The sequence below is a fragment of the Dreissena polymorpha genome, chromosome 4, assembly GCF_020536995.1.
Source record: "Dreissena polymorpha isolate Duluth1 chromosome 4, UMN_Dpol_1.0, whole genome shotgun sequence".
Classification (NCBI taxonomy): domain Eukaryota; kingdom Metazoa; phylum Mollusca; class Bivalvia; order Myida; family Dreissenidae; genus Dreissena; species Dreissena polymorpha.
In genome coordinates this window covers 39,944,481-39,957,785 of record NC_068358.1, presented here as the reverse complement: position 1 = coordinate 39,957,785, position 13,305 = coordinate 39,944,481, and the positions used below count along the sequence as shown (strand labels likewise).

General features: G+C 36.0%; 1 protein-coding gene across 5 annotated transcripts in view; it reads left to right on the top strand.

Annotated features, from left to right (window-relative positions):
• Positions 1 to 13,305, top strand: part of LOC127877715 (A disintegrin and metalloproteinase with thrombospondin motifs 7-like) — a 150,748-nt gene that overhangs the window by 134,747 nt on the left and 2,696 nt on the right. For all 5 annotated transcript variants that reach the window (XM_052423852.1, XM_052423848.1, XM_052423851.1 and 2 more), the window contains exons 18-24: positions 1,936 to 2,071; positions 2,991 to 3,117; positions 4,961 to 5,180; positions 5,824 to 7,593; positions 8,140 to 8,310; positions 8,516 to 8,662; positions 8,970 to 9,120. In XM_052423852.1, the coding sequence (XP_052279812.1) occupies positions 1,936 to 2,071; positions 2,991 to 3,117; positions 4,961 to 5,180; positions 5,824 to 7,593; positions 8,140 to 8,310; positions 8,516 to 8,662; positions 8,970 to 9,120 (2,722 nt within the window). The remainder of the gene's footprint in view (positions 1 to 1,935; positions 2,072 to 2,990; positions 3,118 to 4,960; positions 5,181 to 5,823; positions 7,594 to 8,139; positions 8,311 to 8,515; positions 8,663 to 8,969; positions 9,121 to 13,305) is intronic.

Genomic DNA, 13,305 nt, shown 5'->3' with positions numbered 1-13,305 from the left:
CACTTGAAATATATTTCTTCAGAAATAAGCATTTTAATCTTATTTAAAAAGTGCAATTATAATATTAATAGTATTAATCAATAGTATTGTGATTTTTGAAAACGATCAACGCCATTGGATATATGTCACGTGTGTTTGTAATTAAGTTATGCATAGATTCCCATGCACTATGCATATTTTTTCGTACTTCAAAATGTTTGGTAAGAATAGCCATAGCATACACATAGGCATTTCAGGTAAGAGATACAACTCTTTTATCAAAGTGCCCAATTTGTTGAAAGTCTCTGTTATCCGAAGTGACCTGTATCGGGAATCAAAGTCGCCGCAACTTCATGAATACCACATATTAAAACATGCTCTATCTTCATTTATATGTCATTGAATACTATCAAAATTTCAGTATTTGACGCACAGTGAGTACTCTACATGCTTGAATAGCAAACAATTTTTTGCAATATTTCTAAGTAGTTTTATTTTGTTGAAATGTTATCTGCTAACCCAGTTCATGCTGTATTCCGACCGAATTTTATATTTTGGGGCAAAAATCTTCCATTTTACAGTAAAAATTGTCTTCCCAATACAAAGGGATACACCATTTATCAACTCGACTATGTGCCTTGTCTCCAAAAATAATCTTTATGACAAAACTTTAACTAAAACTGAGGATTTTACCTCGCGCGCGTGGTTTTTGTTGTTCTCTGTTATCGAAGTGTCATCTGTTATCGAAGTATCCGCATTACCAGCGTGTAACTGGAAACAAGCAATTCGTTGAATTGATATCCCCGTCATTTCATGTAAACAATACATGAACAGAGCAACTTAGCTTATGATGTGGGTCGTCATCGTAATGCCGACACTTGGCTTCTACTTTTTTCCGAAGCGCCGACATACGTCGAATATCTTTTAAAAAATATTTTCTGTTTAAAGCGGGTATATACGATTTTTTTATATATGTGTTTGATTGTAATATATTGATAAAATATGTTACAATAACACAAATTGGCAAGAAAAATTATACATTAAAGCCGAATTTCATAAAATGCAGCAAAGAAAAATTAGCGCCCCGAGCCGATTGTGACGTACATATTTTCCTACAATAACCGAAGCATTCGTCTTTGTATTAGGATCGGAGTTAGTGTTCGTGTGTCGTATGAATAGATATCGTTGCAGGAATTCAAATAAACCGTTAAACTAAGTTTAGATTCACATCGTACATGTATGGTATACATGCTGGCGAATTCGGCTGTACAGCCGTTTTCAATTTCAGAATTAAATATCTGGCTTATTTCGCATTTTTCGACACATGTTCTTCTTAACTTTTATTTTAATTTATATTGAAATATATATATATAATACGTTTTTTACACATTTTATATAAATTCATAAATATTTGACAAAATCGTATATACCCGCTTTAAACGAAACTTCATCTTTCGAATCATAAGTGGAGTATGTGTGAATCCTGTACAACATTATGAGAGATTGTAAATCAATGCCATTTTCCTCCTTTATGTCTTTGCAAAATCTCACAACTGTAGAAAATTAGAAGTAAATTATATTGGTATTTGCATTGTTTCTTGGCCGTTCGATTGGCCTACGTTATAAAAAGCTGAACTTCATGTCCTGTGACTGTAATATTAAATACATTCAAAGAGCGAACAACGAGCTCTGATATTTTCAATGACGATAAATATTATTCGATTCAATCAAAAGAACAATAGAAAATATCAATACACTTTTTTGTCTGAATCATATTTTATTTGTAAAACATATCGGAAGCGACACATTGTTTTGACATAAGCAATCAACAGAATTGATGTTCAGTCTCGAGCATAATTACTGAAATGAAGGTACTTTTGGTTCAGAGTTTCTGAAAACTCCTCTAGTAGCTCGTTTCCTTGAACTCCATTTTCTTTTACTGGTATCCCGTTCCAGCTGCTTTTGCAGTCCACTAATCCCGGGGTGGTGTTCGAGTATACGATCCCCAAGACGAACATCACGGAGCTGCGAGCCCCGGAGTTCCACTGGGTGTACCAGCCATGGACGCACTGCACGGCGTCCTGTGGGGGAGGTACGGGGCTCAGGTTGCCCTTTTGTTTGTTCTTGCATGAAAAATGTGCATCAGTTTAGATAATTTTAATAATAATAATAATAATAATAATAATAATAATAATAATGATAGTTTATATCTACACTATTTGCTTTTCATTCTACCATTACCAAATTGAAATGCAGCTAGTGCAACAAGGAAGAAACCTAATTCAAGCGAATGGTTCCTTATGAATGCAAGGAACCGATTGCAAAACGTGTGAGACAACATCAATAACACAATAAATAGTAACTCTACTGACAGCCTTTGAAACAGAAATAATACTACATAGATTATATGTTCTGGGATCTAATTTTAGTTTAAAGGATCAATCTGTAAAGAAATAGTATGTTTGTTGAGGACTGCTTCTTTTTGCTTTCCCTCATGAGGATTGCTCCTTTTTGCTTTAAACTTATGGACAGGTGAACAAAAAAAAACAAAGTCGTTTGAAATGTAACTGTTTGTGAAATTTTCAATGTCAAAAATACCTCAAGCTTCACAAGTTAAAAACTACACGTTAAAAGCGTAAAACTTCATTATTGTGAGAAAATTTCTAAACATTTCTAAAAACTCTCCAGACAAGCCCAGTATTTTATCATGTTACTATGCCATGCACCTTAATTGATCGTAGATCTTTCCTTTGTATTGTGTTTATTCATGTGCGATTACGGAGTCGGTTGCCAAGTACGTGTTTTTTTTTCTTGAATTGACAATTTTACAATGTCCGTGTTAAAATGTTTTTATGTCTCTTGGTCGGACAGTTAAAGGCATGCAGTCCTTCGTTCATTATATTCATGTCGTATGTCCCTGTTGAAATCCCTTTCTGTGACACATATGCGTTTTCAAAAGTAAGCTCTCAATTGTGATGAAGATATAAACAGATTTGATATCGCTGTTCCAGGAAGTCAGAGGTCAGAGGTGGTGTGTACGGAGCTTGAGGGAGACCACGTGGAGGACCGATACTGCAACGTGACAAACAAACCAGACGACAAACAGCGTGTCTGCAACGTGCACTTGTGTCCCGCGAGGTACTCAATTATCATTTTGATTTCGTTTAACAATATTGAATAAATTTTAATGTGCATATTTGTGTACATGGCGAATTGGTGTCGTTGTGCCAAAACCATTGTTGATTGTTTGCATGTTCATGTTGTATTGTATTGTATTGCACTCAAACCTTTTTAAAATGTCGTTTAATTACTCTGGTATGGAAATATGGAACCACATACCGGTAAGTATTCTCACCACTTTCAAACATAGGCTTAAACAATATTTCCTTATTGAGGCGCAAAATGAGTCTCACGCGTAGTAACATTTTTCTGTTTTCCTCTTATTCAAAAGTCAAATACTCCATAAGTGTAGTAATGATTACTGTAGATTTGATTTCTGCAAACAAATGTATACATATTGCTTTTTCAAACTATTTATATAGCAAGGAGGTGCAGGCTATTCTTCATAACAGTTGTGTAATTCATATCCTGTTGTGAACACTGGTCATGAATATTGTTTTCTGTAATTATAATATTTGTGTATGTCAGCCACTTTCTGTCAATCGTAAACTATTTCAAGAATAATGTATTTCAAGTTTTTAAACTCTGACTTTGTACAATAATGTACGCAGCTGTTCTTGTTATGCCCCCCTTCGAAGAAGAGGGGGTATATTGTTTTGCACATGTCGGTCGGTCGGTCGGTCCGTCCACCAGATGGTTTCCGGATGATAACTCAAGAACGCTTACGCCTAGGATCATGAAACTTCAAAGGTACATTGATCATGACTGGCAGATGACCCCTATTGATTTTCAGGTCACTAGGTCAAAGGTCAAGGTCACAGTGACTCGAAATAGTGTTAATGGTTTCCGGATGATAACTCAAGAATGCTTAGGCCTAGGATCATGAAACTTCATAGGTACATTGATCATGACTGGCAGATGACCCCTATCGATTTTCAGGTCACTAGGTCAAAGGTCAAGGTCACAGTGACTCGAAATAGTAAAATGGTTTCCGGATGATAACTCAAGAATGCTTACGCCTAGGATCATGAAACTTCATTGGTACATCGATCATGACTGGCAGATGACCCCTATTGATTTTCAGGTCACTAGATTAAGGGTCAAGGTCACAGTGACTCGAAACCGTAAAATGGTTTCCTGATGATAACTCAAGAATGCTTACCCCTAGGATCATGAAACTTCTTAGGAACATTGATCAGGACTGGCAGATGACCCCTATTGATTTTCAGATCACTAGTTAACTTATTGTTATTGTTATTGGTCGTGTTAATTTAGATATGGTAATTGTATGTGTATTTGTATATGCGTGTGTATGCGTGTGTGTAAGTGTGCGTGCATTAGAGTGTGTGCATATGGGAAAATGTAATGAACAATAACTTTATATTCTTAATACTTTCTGTTAATAAATACTTGTTCCTTGAGATCATTTCAATATTTAAAGAGAAAATAATAATATAAGAGAAGTCATGTAATAGACTTGCTTTTTATAACACTTCTATTACACTATTACAGTACTCTTATGTCCGTCAAAGTCTACATGTTTGCATTTTAATGCAGAAATGCATTATACATACCATAGATGTTTGAAGGCCTCATTGAAAATAAGATTGCCATTGTTAAACTGTTTGCACAACTTTGTATCAATGTGCTGTCTTAATGAGTTACCTTCAGAAAATAAAGAGATTATTATTATATATTATTATTATATGAACATTTCACGTAATTTGGTTTGATAAAAAAGAGGTATGGGTATAATATCCTTAAATTTTACGGTGTTACATCGATGCATCAAAATGAGTTATCAAATAAATCGCATCATAATTCCGTACCTCACTAATAGTTTTTAAATGTATTCATTAAGGTGGTGGAGTGGACCTTGGCAACACTGCTCGGTAACGTGCGGCGACAATGGTGTCCGATTCCGGACCGTGATGTGCGTGCGCAGCCTGGGACCGGAAGAGCAAATTGCACTCAACGATGATGCATGCGACGCGAGAGAGCGGCCCCAAGAAATGGAGAGTTGCCATCCGAAACCTGCCTGTCTGGCGGACCAACTCTGGCAAAACGGAGACTGGTCGAAGGTAGGGAACGTCACACGATGAACTGTGTACTGGGACGTCGTTATACATCCTCAAGTAGAGGGGATGTGATCCTTGATTTACCATAGACGTATGCCCGTCAGTCAGTTTATATGTCCACTTTTCGTTTGATACATCCTGTCCGACAAAATACTTCTGTACATGTTTAACTGTCACACGTGCATGTAGTGTTACTTATAATATGAAGTTGTGCATGTGTAATTTGTGTATTCTACGATAAAAATTTCCGATGTTATGTTCGCCTTTTTTTCCATTTAACAATTAGTATGACATGAATGTTGCCACTTGCTTCATATTATTAGTTTGTTGTTCATATTACATTATAGCGTAAATATGAATACCGTACTAAGGGTTACCGATGTATTAATTTTTGAATCAAATTTCACAGAAGGTCGCTAATAAAGGGTTTAAGCGGTAGAATGTGCGTTCATCGCTTGTTGAATTGAGCGTTTTTTCAGATCGTATGATCGCACAAAAACATGAACTTTGGAAAATTCGATTGTATAGGACGTTCATATTAAGGGCTGTACAAAAATGGCTCTATAGACACTTTACTTTACACAACAAATGCAGAGTTTTATGCACTCGATCTGCAATTTGTTGATTAATAATGTTTACATTCCAGTGTTCCGTAAGCTGCGGAGAAGGGTTCCAGTCCCGGGAGGTGTGGTGCGTGGTGCCGGGTACATGTGTCGGTGCAGCAGTGCCCGAGGAAGAAAGGCCGTGTACATCTGAGCCCTGTCCACCAAGTAAGGATTCAACTACCACCACCACAGTTGCCACATTAACTTCAAGTATTGAAACAATGCAATCTACCACCACTAGAATAGCCCTCCCTACATCGCAAAGTATATATATTGCCACAACCGATATACAGTCAAAATCAGTAACAACGACCGATCCCACGCAGACATTGTTTCCTTCATCACAACCTATGAAATCAAGTGGCGTTAATAGTGTTAATGAAAATCCTTCAGACACGTCTAGCACGTCAACAACAACTTTACCTGGTAAGTCGCCTAACGCAACAACTATGAAAGTAGCATCTTTAACCGACGCGATTAAACCAAACGGTGATCGTGAAAACAAAACAGAACATGCAGAATATGACGATGATGTTTTAGAGGAAAATATTTCAATTACCGCAGATGTAATTTTTGCAACGCCTGAACCAACGGGAGCTGTGCTGCCAACGTCTACAGTAACTGTAGTAAACGGAGCAGAGACAAATGCAACAGCATTACTAGACGTTGACTTTGCAGAAGCAAGAAATGAAACTTATGAAATCGATGGGGATGCTCCAAAGGAGATAAATGCGAGTAAAAATGAAAGTGTGCCTGATAGTAAATATGGTCCCGATGTTCATAATAATGACAATAGCAATATTACCTCATCGATTCTTGATACAGGAATAAAGGCAGAATCAAATAAAATGCAAACCAACGCAAATGAAGGTACCGCTATTAAATTATCAGACTTAAATATCAAATTGAAACCAATATCGGATGAAAATGCATTACCAATTTTACCAGATGAAAGTGAACAACCACCAATGCCAGCGCATTTACCAGATGGTAGTGATCTACCACCATTGCCAGCGCATTTACCAGATAAAAGTGTACTACCACCATTGCCAGCCCATTTACCAGATGTAAGTTACCTACCACCACTTCCGGGGCATTTACCGTATGAATCGGACCTTCTACCAACCAAAGGGCATTTACCGGATGATCAACCACATTTACCAGATGAAATACCACCACTATTAAATGGACCGTTGTCAGTTAAAAATGACTTAAGTATGTTACCAAAAGAGTTATTGAATCTCCAAAATAATAAAGATTTACCAAATGTTCCAGGAATCAATCAACAACCGACAACAGATAATACATTAATGTCAGTTGGGAATATTTTACCTTCAGTCAAAGACAACACTGGCGTTACATCGTCGGAAAATGGGTTAAATTTGGCCAGTATAAGGCAAGAAACAGAAGTTAAAATAATGAAACAACCCGATTTTAAATTAAATACAACAGAAACGGTTGATAAAGGGGTTGAAGCGAACAGCAATAACATAGATACAGAGAAATTTTATACTAATACAGATACTCATGAAACAATAACTGAAGGGTTAGGCGATATTCAATCATCGGCAAATGTTAAAACCGATGACAACTCAGGTAATAGTGCAATAAAACATGCAGAATCATATATTTTAGAAACGTTCCACAAAGACAATTTAGCTCAGCCGACAGGATCTGGGTTTAACGAGACTATGCATTTAGATGTGACAGTATTACATAGCGATTCGGTACCGGATGTTGTGGGGACCATGCCGGTGTTGAAAGTAGACGTGCAACTTAATTTTAAGTGGATTCCATCAGATTGGAGTGAGGTATGACACTTTGGACAAATTGAATCGTAGTATAAGAATCTATTTGTAAACCTGTAGATATTTTAAATGAATTAACGGCAATGTTGTTACAGTAGCCATATATATGTGCACATCGCAATCAAAACTATCAGTTTTTATTCCTTTAATAATGTGAGTGTACATACACACCAAACTACGAACAAAGAACAGACATTCGAAAATAAAACACGTTGTTCATGTTACAGTAAATGGGTTTTCAATTGTTAAATTGTTAATACAAGCAAAAACTATAAGTGTGTATTTATTTAAATAACGCAAGTGTACATAAACTCGAAACTACGAACATAGAACAATGATTCGGAAAACGGTAATGCATGTTGTTCTAGGTACAGTGTATTGGGTTTTATTTGTTAAAATAACACATAAAATCTTATTTACAATCGCTAAATGGCAAATTATTTAAAGTACATTTATCTCCCCCACACGATGTTTTAACGAAAATAATATTTTAAGAAGCCAGTCACGCATTAAATCAGTGACTGATGTGGACAATATTTTGTACCCTAGTGTTCCCGAAAGTGCGGGGGCGGTGTGCGCACGCGCACTGTGGACTGTGTGGAACGAATAAACGGTGTCGGGGTGGTTGATGCGCATTGCGACATCAACATGAAACCGCCCGCCATTGAGGACTGCAACAGTTACCTGTGCCTGGAGTGGACTGCGCTCGAATGGGGAGAGGTAACGATATTGGCACCAAGCTTAAACACACCTTTTGAATCATGCCTGTTTAGCATTAAAATGTTGCAGATCGAAAATTAGACTAAATGTATGACTGCTGAAATATGAATCCATTATTGATCAAATCAATTATTAATAAAAAATAGACATTGACGATTAGCGTTAAGGGTATTATTTAATCCGCTGCTACTTCATTTAATTTCAGTGCTCCAGCGAGTGTGGACCCAGCGTCCGACGCCGCCAGGTGAGCTGTCCCAATGAAGGTCACTGTGACCCGCACTATAAACCAATCAGCGAGGAGCAGTGCGACACACTCCCTTGTATCATGTGGGTGGCCGGCCAGTGGAGTTCGGTAAGCTGGTACAGCTAACTATCATGACTATTGCATTTTTGCGTTGTGAGCCTATCTGCATGTTGGTGCTATTCGTGTGTTGCCAGCATTGAAGGTAGTACATTATTCTGTGATGAATACTCAAGTATAAGCTAGTCTTATCGGAGAGTATTCTATGGAGTGCATTGGTTCTACAGATAATACAATCTTCGCTATAAGCATTTGAATGTCGATCGTCAATCTGAAATATGCTTCCATTAAAAACAATTTAAGTCGATTTATTTAAGCAGTTTACAATTTCACGTTGCGAGTCAATTGTTAATCGCAGTGCACACGTGGTTGTGGAGGCGGAGAGCAGCTGAGAGTTGTACAGTGTGTGCACGTGACCTCCCAGCAGACGAGTGCCGGCTGTGACATCGCCCAACAGCCGCCCGACTCGCGTGAGTGCAACACGGAGCCGTGCCAGGAGAATAACGCAGGTACAGACGGGAGCCTTGGGCCCTTCATTTGTCCATATATTGTTACGCTCCGTTAGTGCGCTCCTTATCAATGGTGGTTAATGTTTAACTCAAAGTCCGATTCAACTTCAAACAACTTTTATTCAGTTTCCACGAATAACTCAACAAAATGTTATATTTCCAACAACAATGTGACATGCAACCTTAATTAAGGTTTTACAATACTTTCAATCTTGCGACGGTAAACTGCGCGTCAAAAATAGATGATATTTTACTATGAACATTACAGTACACTCGTAAACGGGACTTCGCCGAATTTAAGGACCAATGACACTTGCCAACGATCATAACCAAACTAGATTGAATACTTTAAATAATGCTCAAGTTTAATAAAATATGTTAAATGTTCGCTTTATTATCTGCATAAAAAGGTATTACTGGTCATGTACGTAATTCCGGCCACTTTTGGGACTATTTAAGAAAAATCTTTAGTGTTAGGCAACTGTTTGAAACTAAACTTCACATATATAATCCTGGGTTCAAAACTCACCTAGCATGAAAATTTAAATAGAATTAGATCGGTGAATGTTACTTAATGAACAGAAAATGATGACATGTAAACTATCCATTTTCGTAGGTTAAATGTACCTAAAAAATCGGCCACTTTAAAGCTTGATCTGCAGGTAAAATTACAAAGCAATATCTTTTGACAAATGTCCTCAATTTCAGAGTATTAATCAATGTTTACACTATTAAAATATTTGACTTGAAATTTAAAATAAATGCGAAATTATTATACCAGTTACTCCCCCTACCTATTTTAATAAATATAAACAATGGGAAACTGCTAATTCATTAAAAAATATTTATTTTTAATGTGTTTAATAATTTTTTTCAAACATAGCTAAAAAAGTAAACACATTTTGTTTAAAAAGTTGACTTCAGTGTTGATTATTAGTAAACGCTTATATATAATATTAAAACATGTAATCTAGTAATATTCTTATAAAGGGAGGTAATTCATATATTAAAAATTTATATCTAGGTTCTGATTTGTATGTTTTGAATATAAGTTTTTGTACAATTAATTGGTAAAACTTTAATTAAAGTTTATTAGATAAAATAAAAATAATTTTATCAAATATATTTGTTTCTTATATGAATATAATTGTTGCCACTTATGATGACATCACTTTTCCCATGAGCCAAATATTTCTTGCTATATTTATGACATTTTTACACAAAAGTTTACGGTGATATGGTTCTTACATTTGCAAAATATTGAGAGTGGGGATGGTTTTCATGTTGATTTTTCTAAATAAAAACAAAATATGTGCGTTAAGATCATGAAAATGATTTTACACAGGTGGCCGATTTTTTACGTACAGGCCGGAATTACGTACATGACCAGTACTGTTATTATAAGTTACTTAAATTGCTCACGAAAGAAAAAGTACTTTTTAAGAAAAAATTGGCGTGGATGTTGCCTGCCTTAAGATTTTGACTAGAATGAATCTTGTGACCAAAATTTATTCACTTTATATAGCCGCGGCGTTCCACTTGTGACCAGAAATTGGTCACTGTGACCAGAGATTGGTCACTGTGACCAAATATTGGTCACAGTGTGACCAAAAACGGGTCACAATAAATGCCGTGACCAATTATGGAACGCTCGCACGCTTAACACTTATAAAAATAAAATAGACTTTAAATGACTAAACAATTTAAAACAGACTATATGAACTAAATAATGACCTTACGTCTGCTAAAAATAATGCAGCTTTCTTACCTAAAGCTTAAATATAGCGCCGGTGAGATTTATGTTTACACCGCTGTGTGTTGTTATGCAAAAATTACCCACAAATCGACATTCCAAGATGGCAGACAGTGGAAAAATCACATGCCGATTTCTACTGAACTTTACAAATAACAATACAAATAATGAAGATATTCGTATAACATGCATGGATTAGCGAAATATGTGTACTCAACTTTCACGGAGAGTTATTTTAAGCTATAAACATTCAGTGTTAAACATAGATAATTGAAGTAAAAGTACGAGCGGACCGTTTTCAACTTCAAGTCAACTTTACAAGAAAGAACAGTGGCACGATTCTTGGTCAAAAATGGTAAATTACAAACATGGTTTGATTTATATGTTAGTGGGTCTGTGTATTATCAGATTCATATGCATATTCTACTTATTATGTTTGTAAAAACACCAGACCAACCGAATGTCACTGTACACACAAGTATTTAAAAGGTAAACAATTTTTGTACTTAAAACCCAGCTCACTACAATATTATGCTCCCGACTAGAACAGTTGGTAGAACTCTGAACTAAAGATCTGATTATTGCGCATGTCATTCCCGACCTGGCCACATAAATTGTGTATGGTTTCAGGGCTCGAAATTAACACTCGCACACTAGTAAAATGCGAGTGAAAAATACCGATTGCGAGTTAAGTTTTAAGCCACTCGTATTTTTTTGCGAGTAAAGAAATAGTGAAAAAATAGTAATATTCAGGGCTCGAAATTAACACTCGCACACTCGCAAAATGCGAGTGAAAAATACCGATTGCGAGTTAAGTTTTAAGCCACTTGTATTTTTTTGCGAGTAAAGAAATAGTGAAAAAATAGTAATATTGCTTAATGCGTTCGACATCATGAACACTAAACCGTATGTCAATTTATAGAACGTCCGAATACCCGTATGCTTAAGCGCGCACCTTGTATGTAGACTGGTATACTATAGTACAGATACACAGATGGTATTGGTACATAGAACGTGAAACATTCGATTATTCACACGTGTTCATTGAACTTGAACAGCCATGGCGTTGAAGCGAAAAATAACTTGTTTCTTTTTGCCCACAGACGGAAATAACAATATAAGTAATAAGATAAAGCAAAGTTAACGGTTGAGTAAAAAAACCCAGAAATTAAATCCTTCTACGAAAACGTTAAAAAAGTGGGAAAAAGAACTTAATAAATAACAAATATTTGCAAGAATGTTTTTGATTTTGCGAGTTAGTATTAAAGCTGCTCGCAATGTTTTGCAAGTAGAAAAAAAAGTTAAATTCGAGCCCTGAATATTGCTTAATGCGTTCGACGTCATGAACGCTAAACCGTATGTCAATTTATAGAACGTCTGAATACCCGTATGCTTAAAGGGGCCTTTTCACAGATTTTGGCATTTTTTAACTAATTCATTAAATGCTTTATATTGATAAATGTAAACATTGGATCGTAAAAGCTCCAGTAAAAAATCAAGAATAAAATTAAAAAAAGGAAAAGAACATTGCCCGGAGCAGGTATCGAACCAGTGACCCCTGGAGTCCTGAAGTAAAAACGCTTTAGCCTACTGAGCTATTCCGCCGAGTACACATACTTGACGTATTTTATACCTTATATAGGCAATCTTCGTAGTTTCACAAAACTTATAACGACAAAAACAGAACTCTCCAAATTATTCAATCGTTTCGCGTTGCAACGCTTTATAATTTTTAGGTTTTAAAATCGCCAAAAGATGCATATAATGGCTATATTAGACCATGGTAAATGTTCAGTATTACTGTTTCCTCACAAATATCAGAACTAAAACGAAAATGTGCGAATCTGAAACAGCTTTTTTCAATTTTGTCAATTTACCAAAGCGTGAAAAGATCCCTTTAAGCGCGCACCTTGTATGTAGACTGGTATACTATAGTACAGATACACAGATGGTATTGGTACATAGAACGTGAAACATTCGATTATTCACACGTGTTCATTGAACTTGAACAGCCATGGCGTTGAAGCAGAAAATAACTTGTTTCTTTTTGCCCACAGACGGAAATAACAATATAAGTAATAAGATAAGGCAAAGTTAACAGTTGAGTAAAAAAACCTAGAAATTAAATCCTTCTACGAAAACATTAAAAAAGTGGGAAAAAGAACTTAATAAATAACAAATATTTGCAAGAATGTTTTTGATTTTGCGAGTTAGTATTAAAGCTGCTCGCAATGTTTTGCAAGTAGAAAAAAAAGTTAAATTCGAGCCCTGGGTTTTTGCGATGATTTAGTATGTCCACGGCCATTCTACCCATTCCGATGATAAAAGCAGGGCAGTGTCACTTACTGACGTTTGTGCACCAACTATATTTATAGCAGATACAAAAAATGAGAGCATTACCGCCATTATGTGGCTGGATTACTGTTAAATAC